Source organism: Festucalex cinctus, chromosome 1, assembly GCF_051991245.1.
Source record: "Festucalex cinctus isolate MCC-2025b chromosome 1, RoL_Fcin_1.0, whole genome shotgun sequence".
Classification (NCBI taxonomy): domain Eukaryota; kingdom Metazoa; phylum Chordata; class Actinopteri; order Syngnathiformes; family Syngnathidae; genus Festucalex; species Festucalex cinctus.
This window is the reverse complement of record NC_135411.1, coordinates 42680380-42705781: the sequence shown is the minus strand read 5'-3', so window position 1 is coordinate 42705781 and position 25402 is coordinate 42680380. Positions and strand designations below refer to the sequence as shown.

General features: G+C 40.7%; 2 protein-coding genes across 10 annotated transcripts in view; both read left to right on the top strand.

Annotated features, from left to right (window-relative positions):
- Positions 1-25402, top strand: part of dlgap1a (discs, large (Drosophila) homolog-associated protein 1a) — a 98238-nt gene that overhangs the window by 38149 nt on the left and 34687 nt on the right. For 5 of the 7 annotated variants that reach the window (XM_077536057.1, XM_077536065.1, XM_077536040.1 and 2 more), the window contains exon 2: positions 13650-15126. In XM_077536057.1, the coding sequence (XP_077392183.1) occupies positions 13762-15126 (1365 nt within the window). In that variant the 5' untranslated portion in view covers positions 13650-13761. The remainder of the gene's footprint in view (positions 1-13649; positions 15127-25402) is intronic. The other 2 variants (XM_077536091.1, XM_077536073.1) reach the window with 2 other exon arrangements.
- LOC144030117 (uncharacterized) lies at positions 21728-25177 on the top strand. 3 transcript variants are annotated; one of them, XM_077536103.1, is made up of 5 exons: positions 21730-22114; positions 22331-22454; positions 22770-22930; positions 23051-23267; positions 24634-25173. In XM_077536103.1, the coding sequence occupies exons 2-5, from the start codon at positions 22442-22444 to the stop codon at positions 24735-24737; spliced, it is 495 nt and encodes a 164-aa protein (XP_077392229.1). In that variant the 5' UTR covers positions 21730-22114; positions 22331-22441; the 3' UTR covers positions 24738-25173. The 3 variants fall into 3 exon arrangements, 2 of the variants coding, with proteins under 2 accessions (XP_077392229.1, XP_077392234.1); XR_013287201.1 differs by lacking the exon at positions 22331-22454 and having other exon boundaries at positions 21728-22114; positions 24634-25177; XM_077536108.1 differs by lacking the exon at positions 21730-22114 and having other exon boundaries at positions 22191-22454; positions 24634-25174.

Genomic DNA, 25402 nt, shown 5'->3' with positions numbered 1-25402 from the left:
ACCGACAGTGCGCCTTTATAATCAGGTGCGCCTTATATGTGGCTCAATATTGGTTAAGTACGGTTACCATAGTCAGGGGGCGTCACCGAAGTAACAGCAGTTAGAACGGTAGTACCACACCTGAACAAGGCTGGGAAATATTGTAGATATGGATAGTAACGTTTGAACAATATTGAGTTATTGTTATATTGGTAATACGGAACCATATTGTGACTGCACTACCGGTAACTTGTTTTGGGAGTGTACAAAGTTGTCAGAATGCCGGTTCGTATTCAATTACCGGTCATAAATATTGACTGACTCATCTGTTTTGTTCAGATTCCCTTTAGCACCGCTCCAAATGCAACCCCAGCCACTGCAGTAGCTTCTACTCTATGCGCCTTATGATGCAGTGCGCCTTATATTATGGAAAAAAAGTTTTCATATAGGCCATTCATTGAAGGTGCGCCTTATAATGTGGTGCGCGTTATATATGGAAACAGTTTTAAAATATGTCATTCATTGAAGGTGCACCTTATAATGTGGTGCGCCTTATAGTGTGGAAAATACGGTAATATACTTAAAAATTATAGTGTTTACTCCAAGATGCTATACATTTAAACTATTTTAATGCCTGCGTCCTCTGTATTGTTACAAACAAAAATTACTTGACAAAAATTATTACAACAGACACAATGTTTTAAGCGCAAACAAATTGGGATGAGCAAGGTTCATCATACCCTTCGCCTTCTGTGAGGCAGCTCATCACTTTGGCACTCAGCTAAAGTGTTGTTTTTAATGCCACATGATCGCGCAAGATCACGCGAGACACAGTAGGAATTTGTCGGCGACAGAGCTGCCGGACTGTAGCTGTGCGCGGCCGGTGAGTGTTGTCCATAAAATTGACGTGTCCGGAGCACGCAGTCAAAGCGCAGCGGAGCGGAGACGCAAGGCACATGCATGTGGTATAATCCCGGGGTTAGAACTATGGGTAATACAATAAATGAAACAGTGAGCAATTTAATTGATGAAAATGAATCTATACACTTATTTGAGTCTGAAAGCATGATAGTAGTTCCTACCAAAGCGTAACAGACATCCATTTTTAACAAACCTGTCTTACTCGAATGTGTCCAACCTAATTATTATTATGATGTTTAGTTTTCTTGTGTCATTCCCCTGTTATGAATGTAAATGTCCATGGACCAATTTGCCTCCAGTGTTGGTATCCAACTGTAAGGTGACTCAAAGGCTTTTTGTTCACCAGCTTTCATTTAGCCTAAAATAACTTGATCCCAGCCCTATTTTCATTCCTCCTTACGCCTACACACAGCATCAACACAGCAGTCTGGTACATGTGGCTCTTAATGGAAGGAGGATGTTCAGCTACTGTTTCAACACAGTCTTTTTCAGACTTATTTCCGATGAAGTTGTAATCAAAGAATGATTATAATTGCAGAGCTGCCAACTGTTACGGATCCATCCATATTTTGATATGGAAATCATTGAAAGCGAGCTCGTTAAGACCGTTTGTTCTGGACATTTACAAAAGTCAGGGGTCACGTTGCTCAAACAGGTTGAAAACGCGCAAAAAATACTTGGAAGATAATTGTGATATTTGTCTGACAACACTACAACTGCAAGCACCGCAAATTTCCACCGGCACGTTCCACTAAACTTGTGCTCAAGCATGGAATTGCAGTGAACGCCACGTCAGAATGCTACTGCAACCAAACGTTGTGCCATCCCATCGCGAGATGCTGTGACTATCGCGTGACCGGTAGCGAGACTGGGGAAATCTAACATGGCGGCGCTCTGCTGCTAAAATAGAATTAGCTTTATATTTCTAATTAAACCCGAATTTAATGATTAGATAAATTCGATTTTTTTTCTTTTCTAAGAAAGATCGGAAATATTATCCAGTGTGGACGACCTCGAACGTTTTATTGACGATTATTTTTATAGCTGCGCGATGGATGAGCCGGCGGCTAGTCGGGATAATCCTTCGAAAAAAAAAAGGAAAAATGACTCGTCAACAGACACGGACGATTTAGCAACCGCCGACGTATCGGTGAGTATGCTGGATTCCATAAATAAAAAACTTGACGTCCTCGGTCTTATCCGCGAGGACGTCAAAGAATTAAAGGCAAGTTTGGAATTCGTTAGCCAACAGGTAAGCGATCTCCAACGCGATAACTCCGAGCTACGCTCCTCTCTCGTCGCTGTCACAGCCGAGTTGGAGACGATTAAAAAGGAAAATAAAATGCTAAAGGAAACGGTCTTAGATGTTCAATCCCGTAGTATGCGGGAAAATCTAATATTCTCAGGTATATCCGAAAATTCTCCAGATAATCCAGAGGGTGAGATAAAAAAATTCATGACATCATCGCTAAAGATCCCACAGGAGACGGTAAATAATATCTCTTTTCACCGTGTACACCGGCTCGGAGCTCGTAAGGGCAATAAGCCCCGTCCTATTATTGCTAAGTTCGAACATTTTAAACATAAAGAATTGGTAAAAAGTAAAGGACGGGAGCTCAAAGGGACATCTTTCGGGATGAATGATCAATTCCCAAGAGAGATAAACGAGCGGCGAAAAGTACTGTTTCCGATAATGAAACAAAATAGACAGGAGGGTAAACGGACTTCCATGGTCGTTGATAAATTATATATCGACGGCCAGCTATTCCGAAACCCAACCTCGACCCCTTGGCTGTTCTAACTGACAATTGGTAGAGCCGAGCATTGTGTGATTATTTGACGTAGGTATATGTATATGTATGTGTATGTATATGTGTATATATGTATATATATGTATATGTATATGTATGTATATGTATGGATAATGGGTTACGAAATAGAATATGAATTTATATTATGCATAGGCTATATAGTAATAATAATAATAATAATAATAATAATATAAAAATATATTCTTAAAAAAATAAATTAATAATAATAATAATAATCTCGCTTAGGTCACCATTTACTGGTGTATTGTTATGTTGAATCCCCCACAGATTTCCTTCACACTCACTTCCCCCCACGTTTCTTCACTATTATACTTATCTACTTGCTATCTCTCTCTTTATATAAATTATATAAATTGCCTAATTACTCTTTTGCTATCCTACAATATGTTAATATTAATAAGCAGCTTATATAGATGTATACATAAGACTGAGTCTATATTGCTTGTATGCAGAAATTAGTTCTGGTCTCCTGGAATGTGTGTGGCGCTCGCTCCCAGGCAAAAAGAATAAAAATTTTAGACCATCTCTCAAAATTTAAGGCAGATATTTGTCTCCTACAAGAAACCCACTTACAAAAATCAGAAGAAAAATTATTTATAGATAAAAATTTTAGTCAAGTTTACTCTGCCTCCTATAATAGTAGACAAAGAGGTGTCTCTATACTTATACATAAGAATTTATTCTTTACTCTAAATAATATAGTAACAGATTTAGAGGGCCGATATATTATTATCCAGGTAACTATATTTAATAAAGTATATACAATTGGTAATTTATATGCCCCAAATAATGATGACCCTGATTTTTTCCATGAATTTTTCTCTCGGTTACTCGATTTAGCAACAAATTCTACTATTATTATTGGAGGTGATTTTAACACGGTCTTGAACCCGTTAATAGATCGTTCTAATAATACGATATATACAAGGCGATTACGATCCGCTAAAGTAATAGATGAATATATGGAGGATTTTGGCCTCAGCGATGGCTGGAGACTTCAAAACCCAACTAAGAAGGAATTTACTTTCTTCTCTGCTGTGCACCGATCATTCTCAAGAATTGATTTTTTCCTTACAAATAATTCTATTGTTGATAAAACTGCTATAAAAATACATTCTATAATTATAAGTGATCATGCACCAGTCTCCCTCACTCTACAAATTGACTCTACCTTTAAACCTCCCCCGATATGGCGTTTTAACATCTCATTACTGAAAGACGTAGAGTTTGATAAAATTATTAGAAGGGAGTGGGCAGATTTTTTGGAAATAAATGACTCTCCAAATATATCTCCATCTCTTCTCTGGGAAGCAGGGAAAGCGGTAATTAGAGGGAAAATTATATCATATTCAACTTATAAAAAGAAACAGGATCAAAAATTAGAAAAATACCTGGAAAATAAAATTAAACAACTAACGGATGAATATGTATTAAACCCAAATAATCAAATATGGATAGAACTACAGAATATAAAAATACAGTTAGATAACATGTTATCTAAAAAGACAGAGTTTATAATACAACAGTTGAGATATAATAATTTTGAACATAATAATAAATCAGGTAAATTCCTGGCAAATCAACTTCAACGGAATCGGGAAAAATCTCTTATAACGGCTATTAAAGATATAAATGGTGAATGCACACAATCACCAGAAGAAATTAACCATATTTTTTATAACTATTATCGAAATCTATACACAGAAATTAATAGACCTAACCCTGAATATATTGAGGAATTCCTAAACAGCTTAAATATACCTCAGTTATCTATTGAACATAAAGATATTCTCGATACCCCGCTTACTATAGATGAGTTGTATCGTGCTTTAGACAGTATGCCTAATGGCAGAGCACCTGGTCCAGACGGCTTTCCGGCTATATTTTTTAAACATTTCTGGTTAATGTTTGCTCCATTATTTCTAAGAGTAGTAACTGAAATTAAAAGTAAAGGTGATATACGTCAAGATATGAATATAGCAGCAATTAAACTTTTATTAAAGCCAGAAAAAGACCCTACCCTCCCGTCAAGTTACCGACCGATATCACTAATTAATACCGATATTAAAATTATCGCTAAGGCCTTGGCATCTCGATTAGAGACGGTAATCTCGACAATTATTCATAGTGATCAAACAGGTTTTATTAAAGGTCGTCATTCTACTAATAATATTAGGAGACTCTTTAACTTGATTAGTATGTCACAGCGGTATGATAAAAAGGCAGTTGTTATTTCGCTGGATGCAGAAAAAGCATTCGATAAAGTTAACTGGTCCTTCCTCTTTGCTGTCTTAAATAAATTCGGCTTCGGGGAGTCATTCATTCAATGGGTCTCAATATTATATGATTCTCCTAAAGCTACAGTTACTACTAATGGGATTACATCACAGAGTTTTACTTTACAAAGGGGAACAAGACAAGGGTGCCCAATTTCTCCTTTATTATTTGCTATATTTATTGAGCCGCTTGCATTAGCTATACGTCAGGATAGACGGATCCAAGGAATCCACTCCGGGACAATAGAACATAAAATTAATCTATATGCCGATGATATATTACTCTATTTAGAAGAACCTGCTATCTCGCTAGGGGAAGCATTTAAATTAATAACTAAATTCTCTCACTTATCAGATTACTCTATTAACTGGACAAAATCAACATTATTACCTATTACAGAAAATTCATGGAATCCTACAAGTCAGGATCCACACTACTCCTTTCCTACAGGTAATTTAAAATACTTAGGTGTTAAAATTTCACCTAAGTTAACTGAATTAACTTCTTTAAATTTTTCACCATTATTGGATAGTATCCGTAGTGACCTGGAGCGCTGGAATAATCTTCCGATCTCTTTAATAGGACGGATAGCTACTATAAAAATGAAAGTTTTACCAAAGATTAATTATTTATTTTCAATGATTCCATTTAAACCTACGTCTAACTGGTTCCAATCGCTGGACTCTGCTATCATAAAATTCTATTGGAATAAAAAAAAAAGCCAAAATTAGTCTATCTACTCTTCAGGAAAGTAAATCTAAAGGAGGTTTAGAGGCACCAAACTTTATGTACTATTATTTAGCTAATCAACTACAATATCTTGTGCTATGGACACAACCCAACAGAGATACTAACTGTTGGTTGGAATTGGAGCAGAAGGATTGTAATAATCTTAGACTGTCAGATTTACTCTTTATTACAAAATCAATAAGACGACATAATTGTTTTAAAAACCCAATGATAGCCGCCACCCTGACTGCCTGGTGGAAGGCATTAGAAATTACAAACTCCCAATTGGCGCCCTGTGGGCTCTCTCCCATTTGGCATAACCCCGACTTTCAACTTAATAATCAGTCGTTCCATTTAAGCCTATGGGAGCAGAAAGGAATTACACACCTTCATCATCTTTTCTCAGATAATAAGTTTATATCGTATACAAACTTGGTCCAGAAATATGAAATAAAAAAGGGAAATTTCTTACATTATCTGCAAGTTAAAAATATGGTTAAGAAACAAATCCCAACACTTCAGGATACGCTCCAACTGCCTGTCTTAGCTAAAGATATTATAAAGCTTTCTCCAACAACAATAAAGAAAATATCAAAAATATATAAGTTATTTTTATACACAAATAAAACGTATTTACCGACTTTAAAATGGGAAAAAGACTTGTCTATAGTTCCGGAACCAGACTTTTGGACCCAAATCTGTGAAAATGTATTTAAAATGACCAAACAGACAAATTTGCAACTTATCCAATATAAGATACTTCATAGAACATATATTACACAATATATGATGAAAAAAATGGGACTCTCTGACTCCGACATTTGTCTCCAGTGCTCACAAAACACTGCCGATACTTATCTTCATGCTTTATGGTCATGTACTCCAGTGCTGCATTTCTGGACTAAAATCTTGGGAAAGCTCTCTGATATATTAAACTGTAGGCTTCCTTTATCTCCAAGATTGTGTTTACTAGGTGACTTAACAATAACTGAGCTACCATGTAAACAATCTCAATCTATATTTATAGCCCTTACTATTGCTAAAAAAATAATCCTTGTCAATTGGAAAAATAAACAATCTCTAAATATCGACCACTGGTTAAACTTACTAATAAATTATATCTCAATGGAAAAAATCTCTGCCTTAAATAAAAATCAAGTATCAAGATTTAAACAAATATGGTCTATGTACATAGAATATTTTAATCTCAATTTGGCAACTTAATCCTGCCAAGATTCTGCCTGTTAACGAGAGCCACCACATCGTTACAACTTCTGTTTTCGCTGCTCCTGTATTTGGTATTTTGTATCTGATTGTTTTTATTTTTATATAGTCAGGAACCTAGTTGCTGCTAGTGGGCTCGAGCATACCACACTATACGACACTATACTCAATAACTCCTTAAGATCTATTTCTAGTGGGCACTAAGCATCAACACTTGGTGTTACTGCATGCTAATTAGTCAATTTTCTTGACGCCGTCCCCTGTGGTCGGGCGGGGGTGGTTCTGCCCCCCCCCCCCCCCCCCGTTGTCTGCTCGGTGGCGGTTGCGTCTTGGCCGCTCCCTGGGCCCCCTGTGGGGTGCGGTGTTGGGGTGCTTCCCCTGGTGCCCGGGGCGGTGCCGTCCCGGCGCGGTCCGCTGCTCCGTGCCCGGCGGCGCGGTTCGGGGTGGGTGGGCCTCCGGTGTGCCCCGTGGTTCCCTCTCCCCTCCCCCTTCCTCCCCCCCGTCGCCTCTCCCTCCTCGCCTCCTCCCGCCCATCCTCCTCTGCCTCCCGGTCCCTTTTCCCTTGTCGCCCTCCCTCCTCCTCTCCCCCCCCGCCTCCTGCCCTGCAGCCGCCCTTTCGCCTTCTTGTCGTCTTCTCCCCGCTTCCCCCGCCCCCCCCCCCTTCCCTGTCTGCCCTGCGGCCCCTCCCCCTCCCTCTCCCTGGGCCTGGGGCTCCCTCCCCGGCCCGGGCGTCGGGCTCCGGGGGCCGGGCGAGGGTTTGGGGCCTGCCCCACTCCGGCATAACTCCTGGCGTCCCGGACGGGCTCCGGTGGCCGGTGGGCTGTCCGGTAGCCCTGCTGCGCTGGCTGTCCGCCCATTGTGGTGCCGGGTGGATGAGGTGGGGGGCGGGTGGGGGTGGGGGTGCTGGGGGGCGGGCGTGCCACCTACACCCGCCGGGTTGGGTGAGGCCCCGCTGGTCGCTCCTCTTACTCACTTCACTAGCTTGCACTATACACTTTGTAAATATACACATAGGGCACACAACACATTTCTTGGTGGGGTGGGGAAGGGTGGAAACACCGTCTTCACCCTTCAACTCCCCTCCAATTTTAATGCACCTCACGTCCAAGGGGAGGGGTGAGTTGGGGCGGGGAGCCATCAGAGGGGATGGACTGCAGTGCCTGGCAGCGCTGTGGTCCCCCCCATTTGTGTCCCTGCCCCACCACTTTGTCCCTCCATTCCCTTTTTTAATGCACCACACATATACATATTCATTTTTTTGGGGGGGATACGGGTGTGTCGGAGTAGGGGAAATTTTTTCCCTCTGCTCCGACTCACCTGCTCCCAATTTTAATGCACCACACGCACACACTTGTATATACACTGGGTGGGGCCACATTCACGGTGTAAGGGTAGAGCTCGCCAGTCGGCGAGCTGGCGGACTCAGTAACAGGGTTAGGTGTCACTAGTACTCTGGCGTGACGACCGGGGCCTCTCCCCACCGGGCTCGGTGTTCTGGTGTTCCGCCTTCTCCCCTGGTGCTTCCTCCTCTGCTTCCCCCCTCCCGCCGCTGTGCAAATCTCGCGCGGCTGGAGGTGGGGTGGGCACATCTTCCCTCTCTGCGCTGCTGCCCGGTGCCGGTTTCCGGGGGGGGGGGGGGGGGGGGGTTCTCGCGGGGGGCCGGGTTCGTGGGGGGGGGGTGGCGGCCGTCGGGGGGGGGGCGGCTTGTTTGGGGGGGGGGTGGAGGTATGGGTGGGTGGGGGGTTGGGTGCTGGGGGTCGGGGTGTGTTCGGGGGTTTGGGGGTCGGGGGTGGTGGGGCCTGGGTCGTGGTGGATGGCGGGTTTGGATGGGGTGCGGGGGGGTCGTGGGGGGTGGGGGCTGGGGACCGGTGGGGCGCTGTGGGGGCCCGCTGGGCCTCGTTCTGCGGCCTTGGGCTCGGGGGTGTGGGCCGGGGCTGGGGCGGGGGTGTTCCGGGTGTCTGGGTCGGCTCGCCGACCGGTGTCCGCTCGGGTGGCTTGGGGGTGGCCTTGGTGCTGCCGCGGCCTGGGGATTCCGGGGGGGGGGGGGGGGGGGGGGGTGTGCTCGCTTTGCTGGACCGCGGTTGACGGCTTCTTTCTTTGGTGGTGGTCCTTATGCATGCCAGATCCGTCGCACCAGCATCTACTGAAACTCAACAGAAGTACCCTCTCCCTCCCACAGCCCCTTGAATCAGTTGGTGCTGGTGTCTGTGGTTCTCACTTTGCTTTATCTATCCTTCCCTCCTTCCTCTCTTTAGTTTTTCCTCTGGTCACTTGAGATCTTAATTTATTAGAAGTATGAGGTTTCTGGGGTTGGCATAAGACTCTGGTTTTGTAACCACACAGGAGGGGTCTCGTTGGTGCTGGACTTCACTTTGATGGATTGGATGTACTGGCTTCTATTGATCTCACTCTGCCTTATCGATCCTTCCCTCCTTCCTCTCTTTAGTTTTTCCTCTGGGCTCTTGAGATCTCGCTAAATTTGCTGGAATTTAGAGGCTTCCGGGGTTGGCGTAAGACTTTGATTTTGTAATCATGGGGAAGGCAGGAAGTGTTTGGTCGGTGCTGGATGTCACTTTGATTTACCTTTCTTTTCTCTTTATTTCTTTTTTTTTTTTCCTGACCTTTTCTCTGGTCTCCTGACCATTTAAATCTCACGACTCTGGCAAGATTCTGAAGTACCTGGTTAAGGCGAAGGGTAATGGGATATTTATAAGGTTTTAGGTGAATGAATGAGTATAAATTTATACGTATTTGCACGCACGCACACGCACGCACGCAAACGCACGCAAACGCACACACGCAAACGCACGCACGCACGCACGCACGCAAACGCACGCACGCAAACGCACGCACACATACACACAAAAAAAAAAAAAAAAAAAAAAAAAAAAAAAGAGCAATGATGACAAGACGTTGAATCGGTAAGACTACCGAATGAACAATTCTGAGCTCTTAGAAAAAAAAAAAAAAAAAAATAAAAAAAATAAAAATAAAAAAATAAAAAATAAAAAAAGAATGCTACTGCACTATCATTAAATTATAGCACGTGAAACGTGCAAGTGACCAGCAAGGCATCTACTGCTAATCAGCGGCTGGCAAAACAGTACCGACACTGTGATTGGTTGAATCAGGACATACACATATTTTTTTTCTCATACACAGGATTTAAACTCAAAACTACGCCGCAAAATGCCGGCAAATCGCAAAAGTACAACATTTAAAAAAAAATTAAAGAAAACAACAAAATACTGGGACCATGAACCAGTAACCCACGATGGAAATAGTTTTAATCTATACAGTAAAGTACACATATATCGTGTTACAACAATATTTTACCATATTTACAATTTCATATGTACCGATGGGAGAAATTGTGAAGCCTATGGTGTTTATTTATTTATTTATTTATTTATTTTTAATGTGACATTGTTTATTGGTTATGTCACATGTTCCTTTAAATCCAGAAATTTCCTGCAAGGGCCCAGCAGCCAGTTCAAAACCGGCCATGTTAAGTTAACTCAGTGTTTCTCAATTCCGGTCCTCAGGCCCCCCCCTAGCCAGCCTGTTTTCCATGTCTCCCAATTCCCAATGCAACTGATTCCAATGACAGCTAATCAGCCTGCTCTGGAAAAAGTCTGATAACGATCCTCACCTGTTTTGCAATTGGGAGACATGGAAAACAAGCTGGCTAGGGGGGCCTGAGGACCGGAATTGAGAAACACTGAGTTAACTGGTCATTAGATTAGAAGAGACATCACAACACATTGTCCAATTGGACTAAGTTAGCTAATTTTACCTATATCATATCTAGGTCTAATAAGCAGTCTTGCTGTCTGTCGTATGCAGAGTTCCTGTAATTTCACATCCATGTTTTATGTACACAAGTAAAAATGGCGTTGTTTACTAGGTCTTTAGATTTGTCATCTGACATATCTTTATTTGTCCACTTCTAGTGTTATTCGAAAGAGCTATAGTTTTCATTTTGCCTGCTGTGGCTTGATCAAACACAAGTCTCATTTTATCCATAGCCACAGGTAAAAGTAGCTCAGCATTTGTGTGGAGTTACTTTAACTTGGCAACACGATGTGTTTTGTTAATATGACGCACATTCTTCCAGCATGAAGATGTAAAACACTTTTTTTCTTGTTGAAAGTACTCCATCGTTATATTTTGATCAGTTTATCTTTGTGTGATAGGTGCTTTGTTTTCAAATGCCTCAATATTTGAAGGCTTCATGTTTGCTTGTGCCAGCACTTCTCTGCACAAAACACACGGAGGTTGTTCTCTTTTATAAGATATAAAATCAATATTCAATACCTTTCTGACAATACCAATCAAAATAATGTGTTAATAAGATGTATTGTTAGTATTATTTGTTCAAAACCTACCAATGTTATGTAAGTCACTTTTTGAATAAGTACTTATCACGGTAGTCTGAAAGTCCCTTAGCATCAGGTCAGTTTCCAAAGAGTTTTATTCCATAGCTTTTTATTTGGGTATGGAGGAGAGAAGAAAGACACTCCTCATGTGTGTGTCCTTGTACAGTAATGTCTGACCTTTCTAACACAACACAAGATGTACTTTTATACACATTGCTGTGAGTCCAATCTTTTTAGTGAGACAGTGAAATTCAAGACTTCCAACAATCATCTATGGATATCACATCCAGTTTTATTTTTATTTTTATTTTTTTTATTTTTTTTATTTTTTTGAATGAAAAGCCAAAGTAATGTTTGATAGCCAATTAAATTTTCAATTTGTGGTGATGATAAATACAATTCTTAACAACAAACAATTAGATAATAAAATTGTCACTTCCGGAGCCAAGAAACCTGTTAGTTCACAGCAGTTATTGCCCATATTAAATTAATTACATTTATGTGTTGCTCAAGGATATTTGGCAGAGGGAGTCTGTTGAGGAAATTGTAACGGAAGAAGTCATCTTTACAATTGTTAGATCCCCTCTCCCCTGTCACAATTTCTGCACATAAGCCATCAAATTTATGGAACAAAACAATCTAATACTACCACACGGGGAGCTGAACAGAGTTAACAATTGAGTTCTATGTGAAAAAAAAAATGCATTATGTCAGACAGTATTAAGTCTAATATATGTGAGTGAGAGGGAGAAAGAGCGCATGTATAGTGTAGTAAAGAGAGCGAGAGTGAGAGAGCGCTCATCTAGCTGCTCTGTTGCATCTACCAGTGGAGCTGTCTGACTGCGTTAATCAGTGCTTTCTTGGGGCAAGTAGGACAAAGGAAGGCCAAATACATATCCCACAACTCTGCCATTAATACAAAACTACCCTGCTGACTAGGGATGTAACGATAGCCAAACATCACATGATAATTGTGGGGAGATTAGCGATATAAGAAAAAGGTCACAATTTTGTAAAAAAAAAAAACAAAAACAAAAAACTACAATCTCTAATAAGACTTAATATTGAGGCACTTACTTGCTAATGCACGCACACATTGAGTTCCTCCACATATTGACTCAGTTCACAAGCATATTACGTGCCCCTTCACCTGACCATTAGCATATTAAACATTTAAGGGCTAAAACATGTATTGTGAAAATTAAACTGAAATAAAACTAGCCACAAGAGAGTACTAGAACTGCACAAATGGAAATCAACCTGACTTTTTTTAACAGATGTGCTGCTTTTAATATTGTGACATGACACCGACGATATATTGTGGCAGTTTTAATATCGCAATATCACTTGTCTTGAACCCTCATGGCTCAGTATTATTTTAGTTAATTTTTACCTGCATTATTAAATGTATTTGTTTGCTTTGTACACTGAGTAAAAAGTACAGTGAATAGAAGACACGTGTAAACACACAGCAAAATCGCCAGTGTTAGAAAATGTTTATGTGTCCTCACTAATAAGTGTAAAGCTGACACAAAGTGTTACTTTTTTCACACTTAACCAGTGTTACTCCAACACAATACACTACAGTGTTTACAACTTAATGGGACGCTTATTCAACTTAAAGGAACAGTTGGGATTTTTTGACATGAATCTCTATTTCATCCTCACCTCCAGTGTGTGCGATCATCACTGACTTACCCCTGACAGCGTTCTGTGACGCGAGTTCTGATCCGGTGTTGGACGAGAGGAAAATAGTCCAGCAAGTTGGCTGGGGTCACGGAAATAAAGCGTTTTTCTTCTAAAAACAATTAGTGTTAAAAAGAGTGATACATTTGCATCACTAAACTCCTTTTCTGACGCCATTACTGCCGGGCACTAATTTCTGTTCGTTCCTATCACTGCGCGGCACCCCGCATACAGCTGATAGACACGCACTAATCTACAAGTTGTTTGTCTTTTTGAAGGTGGAAGGCGGAAGGATCAGCTGTCACTCCTTTCACTCTGAAATCTTGCAATTTACATCCATTCTGTAGTTTCTTTAACTAACACGATAGATACTTGTATGACAGCTCATCTCATGTAAATTCATTTGAAATCCCTGATCATCATAAAGGATTGCAGTCGTCAGTGACGTTGTCTGGGACACCTAACCTCAATACAACCATCTTTTCCCAACTCAGCCAATCCCTTCCGTCATTGTTTGCTAACTGTACAATTTTTACAGGATCAAATTGTGGTCAAACTGCTGGTTTGGGTTGACTCACCCCGTTATAAAATGTCTTACCTCCATTTTTCCCATCTCTTTCAGAATCTGAAGCTCTCAGGGAAAGTCATCCAGAGCCTTTCTGTGAACACGGGCCTGCCTGGCATCTCTCATCCACATCATACCTGTTTTGCATCCACCCTTCCCGCCCCGCATCATGAAAGGCCTTTCAAGTAGCCGCAGTCACCATCATGTGGTGTCCTATGAGCCATCATATGATCCACTTGGTCAGCACATTGACCGCAAGCCATACTTGATTAGTCAGATGGACATGCCACTTCCCATTGCCGTGCCACATCCAAATGAGCTGTCCTACTATAACGCTCAGCGTACCTCGTACCCCTCAGACAATAACAGCATTGTCCCTTATGGAACCTTTCCTCGACGATGCCATTCCACCTCCTCATCTCACCATCCTGAGGTAAAGGATGAGTGTATGGCCATGGTGCCGTATGTAGGAGGAGGGGGAGGAGGAGGTGGTGGAGGCTATGGAGGCAAAACACCCACCCGGGTACCAGCAAACTTTGCAGACTCGTTTGAGCATCAGCCATCATTTTCCAGAGACGGTTACCACACACTACAATACAAACGAGGAATGTTGGCCCAGAGCGGGGGCATCGGGTCCAACACCAACAATGACAGCCCAGGGAGGATTCGCCACCTGGTCCACTCAGTCCAGAAACTCTTCACCAAGTCACATTCACTGGAGGGGCCGCACCACACACAGTCTGTCAAGGGGGTCAATAATGGGAGTGTTAATGGTGGTGTTGGTGGTGGAGGAGGTGGTGGTGGTGGTTCAAGGGCCAGTCCAGAGGGTGAGATGGGAGTGCGCCAGAGGAAGCGCAGCAAGAGTCGTGAGCGCTGCCGATCAGCAGAGCCCAAACATCGAAGCCACCACCATCATCACCACCAGCTCCACGGCTCAGCATCTGCACCGGGCTCTGGATATTGGAGCTCGGATGACAACCTGGAACGGGAGCTGTGTCTCTACCACCCTCACCACCACCAACCACCACCCTCACCTGCACCCTCCATTTCCCCTTCACCCTTAGCAATGACAATGGGTCGCTACCCTGGCAACAACCCTGACAAGTTCCCCCAGTCACAGCAGTACTTTATGATGGACCCTTATGGCACAATCAGTGAGCACGCACACACCCATGCACATCATGGCCACTCGCATCACCATTCTGCACTCAAAGCCTCCCGGAGCAACAACGATGTGAAGTATGCAGCGCCATCCTCTTGTGTACCAGTTAGTGGTAGCAGCAATAACATCGGTGGCGGTATCGGTGGAGGAAGTGGTCCCTTGCTGTCTCTGGGTCTTGTGGACGTGCCCGTTGTGAAGAAAGGGGCGTGGTCGTCGAGCTTAACGGTGAGCAGGGCCCGAGAGGTCTACACCAACAACAGCAGCCACAACCAACTCAGAGCCAGCGCAGGAGCCGGTAACCTAAACCTAGATAGAGCTCTAGTCAAATCTAAGGCCAGTCAGCAACAGGAGCGCACTTGCCATTTCCTACAGGTAATTAATTCCACCTCGATTCCGATCCACAACCAGTCGATTCACCCTTCTCCCTTCTGTTGACCGTCCTCCCACCACGACGCACTCTTCATCATTGACAATGTTTCCTCTGAGCCAATGGTATTTACTCCAGTAGATTTACAAAATTACACTTCACTTCACTTGGTATTAGTACAATTTAGGAGACATCAACTTTCCAGATAGTTTAACATCAAGGATATGCCAATTTCCAAAATATTACAATCACTTTTGCCATAAACCTGCTTGAGACAATTCAACTACTAGGATAGAGAGAACACAGTAGGATTCACCACCCTACACGACCATGCAGCCGAACAGGATGGGAAAAAAAACAATAGAGTGATAAGAAATACCTGACATTCTACCATAATATCTGTAAAGTTTTATCGCGCGACATTATAACAACTGCAATCACATCACTTTTCATTTGTTGTCTGAATACGGTAAATTAAAGTACTCTATGTATCTATAGTGAAACCCTGACCCCAGCTAGTGTGTGGTGCTGCCATCTGCAAAGATTGGTTGAAGGAGAGAGGACGATATATACAATTGAAGCACTGTGAATCTAGATTAATATACATAACAGTGCAATATAAAATATCTGATGCTTAAGTCGTAGTAATAATTTTCAATGTAGCCACTTCTAAGGTCATATATCTATGATCAGCACAGCTACTAATGTAGTGTGATCAGATTTTAAAAATTAACAACCAGGACATTACAAAATAGCTGAACATCAAATACACAATATACAGTATTCTCAGCAGTAACCTTTTATGACAAATTTAATAGCTGATTAGTCTACTGACTGGTGGTTGTGTTATTGCTTAAGCTAATGCAAAATGCTATTTTGAGTGGCAGTTTAACAGTGCTAAACAAGTCAATGCACTTACTATTTTCCAACCTTTTTTGCTCTTTTTTGCTCACCTATTGGAAGCTGGCTGTGCTGTTCACTCCACGCCGGTCCCGCATTGTAACACTGGAAATATGCCGCCAGTGACAGACCAGTGACGGAAGCATTAGGCTAGTAGGACTACATTGCTGCTGCTTCTTAAACACGGAATACATAAGTGGTTCTAGTTCTGATATGACATTAACGCGCCTGTTAGTGATTAGCTGCACTTAGAGTAGACATACAGTATGAATCGCTGTGACAACTATGTGACATTTACATACCCACAGAATTGGCTTGCTGACTGGACAGAAAACAAACAAACAACAACAACAAAAACAGGCCTGCGAGGATGGGACCTGTATAAAAGAAATGGTTTTGGCGAAATCCACCGGGACTTGCCTGCGACACAACGCTCAAACGGGACTGTCTCATTAATCTGTCTCATCAATCCTGGTCTTCAAGGGCCGGAGACCGACAGGTTTTAGATATTTCTGTATGCCATCACACCTGATTCCTATTATGAGCTCATCAGCAAGCTCCACAGAAACCTGATAACAATCCTGATCTATAGAATTTGGTGTGTTGGACACAAACGTCTAAAACCTGCAGGACTCCGTCCCTCGAGAACCAGGTTGGGGAAACCTGCCCTATACTAAGTCAAGCTTCATAGCAGCATAACTATTGGATGAGGACTTACCTGAGAGAACCTGAACTGAATGCTTGATTTAAAATGAAAGTTTTAGGTTTGCTGTTGTGCTTGCCTGTCAGAGCTAAAGTGGAAGATGGTTCCTCAGCCTGACAGCTGAGAGCACTGCCACCAATTGCACTTTTACAGATTCTGGAAAGCAAAAGTCAGCTTGGCAGTTTGCAATTGTCGACAAGTATGCATCTTAATAGCAAATTTAAGAAATTTAGAGCTTTTAGCATATACAGCATAACACAGTTGCTTGGTAACAATTGCCCTTTTCATTTTTCTGTTTTGATAATTGTTAGCAAGAGCATATGGTTATATATTAGCATTGTATCATGAGATGGCACTTTGTGTGTGTTGCCAAGATGCTGACAGCCCCATAAAAACCGAGATAATAGCAGCAAGAGTTGGTGTAATTTGCTACTGAATTCAACAAGATTGCTGTGTATGGACAGGATCTGTCAACAAAAACGAACCTCACAATGTCCTCACTGTCTAAGCCTAGAACATGTTATAAACAATGCTTTTTGTTATCCTCCTGTTTTGTACCATTCGTAGTAACACACCATCCTTGAGGCTTTGACTAAAAATGGAGATTGATCAGAAGTGCAAAACTTTATTAGACATTTGTTAGGCACTTTACAAAAGTGCCTCAAACATGTACCAAATGATTCCTGAGCGCGGCCCTCGCTGCTCACCATTCCCTCAGGGGATGGGTCAAATGCAGAGAACGAATTTCACCCCACTTAGGTGGGTATGATAAGCAAAAAGTTTTTTATTGGGGTTTGAACCCGGCAGTGGTTGGGAATGGGCTTGTAACATAAATTGGCTTGCCTCGGAACCCACCAGAATGTTACTATTCGCCCTGCCTTGGATTCTAACTACTATGATGCATGCTGAAAGTAGAAACATTTAGAAATTATTGTTCAAGGACGTCATTTGTCATCAGTCATCAGTATACCTATGCTCGATTGGGTAGGTGGAATGCTGATTTTAAACCATACATTCAAGACTAGTTTCTACCAACAAGTCTAACAGATTGCATTCCGTCGATCAAATGTTTCCTGCCATGTCCACATAAAACATTTACAAGCAAGTAGAGCCTGCAAAACAACTGTTTACATCTTGTATTTGGATAGCACTTGTGCCTACAGCTTATGAGGGAACATTGCAAACCCGTAGATTCCCCACTGCCACCTTCTCCCTCTTCTTCCTGACTCTCATTCACGTACCCAACTCACATTCAGGCGTTTTATGCACCTCACCCCCTGCCACCCACCTGCACCTCCTTTAGTCCCTTTTGGTTTGGAGAGCCTCTTTATTCCTTTTCCTCCTCCTCCTCTTCCTCTACACCATTTTAGTTTAATAGAGAAGTAAGTGCAGTCAGTAGCAGCCTTACTTTCTGAATGCGAGGCAATAACATGAACTCATGAAGAACAGCATCCTTTCCTCTGTGTAAACATCATTTTTAATTTACGTACTCAGTTCTGTCCTGATCTTTAATCAGTTTTTTTTTCTTCTTGTTGCTGTTGTACTGTATCTGTTCTTGTCGTTTTGTGCTTGTGATGTGGGGTCTGCTTTGTTGAGCTGGGTTTGGGGAGATGTTTTTGTGTGTTACTTTGCTGGAGTACTGTACATATAGGAAGATTGCTGCAACTGTGGAAAGGGGCCATTCAATGCCTTCCAGTTTTACAACTTTATTGGGTATATTATTGCAACAGATTGATGGTCTTTTCAAGAACATAAATAATTTAATTAGGGCTGGAGTAATATCTAAATCTGGATTATGGACAGCATTATTGAATTCTGTCAAGACACATGAGGTCAACTGTTATCAGAATAGTAGCACACTTATTATTTTATGTGACTGGCTTATGTTTTTGTTTACTAAATGGTAAATCCATATATTTAGTTTCAGCAAATGTGACTACAGTACTAAATACTGTTAAGTCAAATGGAAGGAGGCACTGCACAGTACTGGAATGAAACTGCATTATTATTATTAAATGAAATAATAAAAATAATAATAATAAAATAAATCCTCCCCCAGCAATTGCTCTATTTTTCTGTGATTATGTTGAGATTGCGTTTGAATGGTATAGAGTGGACCCCTGCTATTCACAGGGGAGAAGGACGGAGCTAGTTCGCCAATCGCCAATATACGTGAAAACGCATATAATTAATACTCATTGTAACCCATAAAATGCCTCAAAAAACACTGATAAACCTCCAATATCTGCCCCCCAAAGATAAATAAATACAGAAATAAATACAAAAAACACTTATAACAAATAAATGAATCAAATATTAAAAAATATTGAAGAAAATATTCAGGAAAAAAAAATCTGAGTTTCGATGCACTCACAGGTTCCCAACCGCAAGTATGCGAAGGTCCCTCCATAAGTACAATGTGAATTGTATAAATATTTTAAATCTTATGTTTCGGAGCCCCCAAGGTGACATGGTAGAAAAAACAAACAAACTTTGTGTTCCCTCGCAAAACAACTTTGCTTCTCTCGCGAAGATTGCGTTCCCTCACAAAGATTACGAGAGAACGCAATCTTTGCGAGGGAACCCAAAGTTGTTTTTTTTCTCCTACCATGTCACCTTAGGTGCTCCGTAAATACTTCCGGGTCATCTTCCATGTGACCAAAAGCGACGAGGATGGAACGTGTAAACAAAGCAGTGGGAAAATACATGTTCCACATGTTCCAAGTTGTTTTGCGAGGGAACACAAAGTTTTTTTTTCTTTTTTCTACCATGTCACCTTAGGGGATCAGTAGTATGTTGCAATGCGAATAAAATGTATTTGCTTTTTGTTTTGTTTTTTAATACACGAATCAGTAGAAGACAAAAACACAGGGAGATGTGACATAAGGCAAAAGTAGCGGATGTAAAGGGAAAAGCCACATTTAATTATTTGTATGGCAGGTTGGACTGGAAAGAGTAAGAGGGTCTACACAGGTTGGCTCAACAGAGAAATAAAGATGGGAAGGGTGGGCAGCAGGCTAAGGTAATTAAGGATACATAGACAAATGTTTTGACTGGCGTCAGTTATCAAGTCAAATTTATTTATATAGCCCTTAATCATACGAGAGTTTCAAAGGGCTTCACAGGCCGACAGTTGACACATCTTAGTAGTTACTGTGTTGATTAGATAGGAAGAATACTTTGAGGTGTTGATAAATGAGGAAAATGATATAGGACGAAGAGTAGCAGAGGTGATTGTTGTGGACCAGGCAGTAGCAATCATTTGCATAAGGAAAGTTAGAAAGTCTTACCAGGATGGAAATTGTAGCTGGTCCTGATGACATGCCTGTGGAGGTCTAGAAGCATCAAAGAGAGGTGCCTGTGGAGTTTTTGACCAGGTTGTTCAATAGAATTACAGAGGTAGAGCGGATGCCTGAGGAATAGCGGAAAAGTGCTGGTGACCGTTTTGTGGGAAATAGAGAGGAAAATCCATCACTAATACAGTGAAGTACAAGAATAGTAGTGGAGGCTAGACTCAGGACAGAAGTGAGTATTTGTGAGCAGCAGTATAGTTCATGGTTTATGGCTAGCAAACTGAGCACTCATGCATTCTTTGGGTGTCACAGACAAGTTTAGGGTAGAGGTGCATCAGGGATCAATTCTGAGCCCCCTGTGGAGCAAGTGTGTGAATATTGACAGATGTGGAGGCAGTCACTGCGAAGAGAAAGTAAGACTGAATATCTGTGCATGAATTAGAGGGGTGGAAATACACTGCAAGGATAAGAGATTGAGTGAACGACTGTAAAGATGGACAGATGGAGGAAAGTGTCAGGTGTGTTAGGTGATAAAAGAGAAGGCTTCTAAGAAAATGTTGAGGCAAGCCATGATTTACGGCTTATAGACAGTGACAGGGAAGAGATGACAGAGTTGGCGGAGATGAATATTTTGAGATCTTCTTTACGATTGATATTGAGTACAGTATATTGATTGGTAGAGGGATGATGAAGATGAAGCTGGCAGACAAGATAGCTAGAAGACCTAAGAGTAAGTTGATAGATGTACAGACTGAGGGAAAACCTGACGGCATTTGTTGTTGAAAAGGAGGATGCCGAAGACAGGTTTAGAGACCCCTAAAGGAACAAAAAAAGAAAGGCACAAGCTTAGATAAAGACAAACAGTATAATAGCATTCTGATCGGTGTTTAGCAATAAAGAGGTTTAGCAATAGACATGGTAAGTTAAAGTGAAGAACTAGTTTTGACAGTAAGGCATGCTATTCCAATGTGTTGTTCCAATCCAAATTCGAAAACATGTCAAAACTAGAAAAATTTAATAGTCTATTATAAAATTGTTATTGATGATTTCCTTTGCCTGTCTTTGTAAGCCTTTCGTTGTAACTGTCTCTCTCTTCCCTTACGAAACGAAAATATATTGCAATATATAGCAAAATATCATGCAATACATTTAGCGATATATTCCCATATATGACATTTAGTATTTATATTTCACTATATATTGCAATATATGCATAGACAATATATGTGTATATATTGATAAATATAAAAAATGTATTGCAGTCCAGACCAAAAGGAGCACTATATTTTTACGTGTAACAGATTGTTACAACAATATACTGTAATATATGTGTATGCGTGTGCGCTCACATATTCCCACTATAAACTGTACAACATTGAGAAAATACAATGAAGACAAAAAAATTGCATAATGAAATATTTATTTTTGGCCACCTTGAAATATACTTCCATTGTTTTCAACCCTCCACACTGGATCTTGGACGTATGCATGAATACAGACATGGATGTTGTGGCAGATCAATTAGCATACATTTTCTTAAAAAAAAAAAAAAAAAATCAAATCAAAAATCTGTTTTCTACCATGAAATTCCCTTTCATACCAACTACATTTTCAACATTAAACATCTGGTTCTTCTTGGAATATCCGTTTGATCAGAATCCGGAAGGATATATTTTCTTTTCATTTTGGATCGGTCCATTTTCAATGTTTGTCATAGCGTAGCTGCTCTGTAGCTTTAGCTCGTTTGATAGGATGAGATATAAATAACTACATTTACCAGAGTGCTCAGCGCGAATGACAACCAATCATAGCGCACGCAATGTCTTTGGCGCATGCGCAATGTTAGGCGCGAAGAAACATTTGAACGCGAGACTAGAGTATGCCGAGTAGCTCGCTCCCGGCGACGGTAAAAGAATTGCCCGGAGCAGAAAATGTCAAAATATAGGTTCAGACTTCGCCCTCGTTATCAACTGGATAATTGATTTTGACCCAGTTGCCATTACAAACACGACGTATCTTGTTCAATGTCGCACAACAAACAGCAAGAAGCCTGCTAATGATGGCCCGTCGAAGATGCTGTTGTTCTTCAGTTAGCAGGTGAGTCGCTCTTCTAAAGCACAATTTATCACTTTTCTCCTTCAAGTTAGCGTTGCGTTATTTAAAACAAACAAACAAACAAACAAAAAAACGCCAAAATGTTTGTTCTGTTTAGTTTAGCATACGTGTATCCTTGTTTGACTATTTTAATCATTTATTCTGTAATATTTTTTTCAATTACATTGACATTAAATTTGTATTTGTTAATTAATATAGAAAAAGAGGCTACACTGAGAGCTGCTGTCTAGCCAGGAAAACGACGTCCTCATCAGTGATCTGCAGAGCCAGATCAAGGCTTTATGTAAAGAAAATTCAAAACTGTGAAGCATGGTAGTTAAAGGCGAGTATTGAACATTATGTAATTCATTATTATTGTACATCATATGGTATTTAGACAACTATAGCCTGAGGCTGATTCTTAATGTGCTATCTACATCTAAAAAGCAGTCGCCCATTATTGGCATGTGTAGTCAGATAGGTAGGACCACTGTGGATAAAAGGATGAACGAGTATGATAAACTGTGCATGGAGTCGGTGTCTACTCTAAATTACTCCAGTTATAATTATTTGATATGTCAACTGATGTGTGGCTTCGTGGACAAAGTTATTGACTGTCTGTATAATCTTGTACTTTAAAAAAAAAATAAAAAAATAGAAATTCCTGCTCTGTTGGTGGAGGTGAAAAAGCTAGTTTCCCACAACACCGCGACCAACGAAAATGTTGACAACCGCCCCACCAAAGATGCTGTTGGACCAGATGCTGAGAGTGACTATCTCGGCGAAACATCACTTTGCATACTTCGCGGACCCACACAAGTAAGTACTGGTATTTGAATTTCTAACATTAGAACTTATAGCATTATTGCTTGTGGTGTTTTTCTCTTCTCTTCACATTCTAATTCAATTTAATTTTTATTTTACTTTTGTCTATGCCAGGTGAAAATTGGCAAAGATGATGTCACTATCTCAGCACATTGTTGGGAGAGTGCAAGAGCTTGTACCACCCCCAATGGTATGGCACGGGTGCTGCTGATGGGTCTCTTTGATGTAGAAGTCCTCCTCAAGTCGAACCTGAAAGGAGGGCGCAGCAAGTTGGATCCCAATGCAGAGCGTCGACAGGCTTTCGACCCAAGGAAGCTTCAAGCTTTGAAAGGTAAGAATTTGTCAGAGGTGGTTTTGAGGGCACCTCTGCGAGTGTGGACTTTTTTTCTTTTTCTTTTTACATTTACAGTGAACCAGAGCAGGACGTATGGGTCAAACTCTGTCTGCGAGGGCCGGAGTCCTGCAGGTTTTGGATGTTTCCCTTCTCTAACACAGATGGTATATGATTAGCTCATCAGCAAGCTCCTGTTGATTGGAATCAGTTTGTGTTGCAAGAGGGAAACCTCTAAAACCTGCAGGACACCGGCCCTCGAGGACCGAGTTTGCCCATCCATGTTGAAGTAGTGGGGGCAGAGCACTGATTTGTATATATGACTGGATAGCCGATAAGCCACGACTTTTGTAGCCACAAGGCTAACATATTGCTCCTCTCTAGGAATGCTTCTCAGCATACGATCCTATACATTTACAGAATCAAAATTGAAGAACATTTGAGACCGTACTTGTAGGGGTGTTAACAAAAAAAATCGAATCGATTCAATAGGCAGCCGAATCGATTTTTTAACATCCATTTTTGGTGGAAAAATATTCAACAAAACGTCTAACTTTCACACCTTTAGCATGGAAGAATGTTATATTAATGGAACATTAAGCCTTAATATTTTATTTCAATGCTGTTCAAACATGAAAAATGTTACAACCTGTTTGTTTGTTAAATACAGTGGCTCACAGTTATAAGACTGAAATCTTTCAGTGTACAAGTTTACTGAATGGTATTTTCTAAATTTGAGTAAAAAAATTGCAACAATCGACTTGCAAATTCATATCGGGATTAATCGGTATCGAATCGAATCGAATCGTGACCTATGGATCGAATCGTCAGGTACTAGGCAAGTCACACCCCCAGTACTTAGTAGAAAGAGCCTGACTTGTGATTTGAATTTGTTAAATATAAACGAGGACTTAAGACATTTTACAACTTGCCTTAAGTAAATGTACAATTGATATGCTTAATGATGTTTACAGAAGGAAACTTGTATATTTTTTACTCAAGAATTATACCTGTAATTCAACAAAAGATTCCTCTGCCAAATCTAATATTGGGGTCTAAGGAACTGAGCAATAAAAGAAAAAGGGGTCTTCAAAGCAGCATATACCATCCACTTGTTAAAAAATAGTGACCATCCCGCCAACCCCTACCCTACGAGCTGTGTATGTCTAATCTGTGCATATACGTACAGTTTATACAGTTGTCTGCTCACGAGATGGGAGGAGTAAGATGGCAGTCTTTGGCTTCAACTGCTTGCGCGGGCATGTATGGGCTATCAGCTATCCAGTAATATACACAGATAGTGGGGCAGACGGACAGAAAACAGGAGGACATGGGTGGGTAATCACAGTGTTGTTCTGTTTAACAGATGCTGTTGTCCAGCAGTTTCCCGGGGCCAAAGAAGCTGATGTGAGAAAGTCCATCAATAATCGAATCTGTGAGCTAAGACATCAGGTGAAGCGGAAATTGTAAGATTTATAAGTATTTTCAACTTGTGTATTGCACTATTATAGGATAATAAATAATAATAATAAATACATTTGTTTGTACTTATACAAGATTGCACTTTCAAGAATTTGCACTGTTTAATGCTGTTCCTGTGAACAAAGTACATGTCTGCCTCAAAATCCTTTAGTTTTTTTTGCTTTTCTTTTAAAAGGAAATAAAGGTGAATTTTGATAAATGCCGATTAGTCTGTGTTAATGATTTGCCCATATACTGTTTGTTACACATTTCTATATAATTATACACCTATTCTATAATGTAATAAATATATTAATGCACATATTTTTACATATTTATGGTACATTCTACCATATATTTTCTCATATATTTTTACATATATGTTCATATATTTCTCCATATATGTAAAATACATTGACACATACATTGAAAATATATGCAACACTATATCTTTACATATATTACCAATACATTTTCCTGTATAAATTACACGGCATGACTGGATATTTATGAATATATAATGAAATATATTTTGTAATATATAAACAAATATATTATATCTTGTACTCAATATATTGTGATATATGGAAAGCGGCAATTTTTTGGATATTTTGCAATATATTACAATATATTACATGAAGATATAATATCTTGTGTAATATATTATCACTAAT

Bases quoted from the DNA above. Each gene is read 5' to 3' on its own strand.
- LOC144030117 (XM_077536108.1), top strand. The intron at 22,931-23,050 runs GTAAGTACTGGT...TGTCTATGCCAG, and splicing joins TACTTCGCGGACCCACACAA to GTGAAAATTGGCAAAGATGA. The intron at 23,268-24,633 runs GTAAGAATTTGT...TCTGTTTAACAG, and splicing joins GAAGCTTCAAGCTTTGAAAG to ATGCTGTTGTCCAGCAGTTT.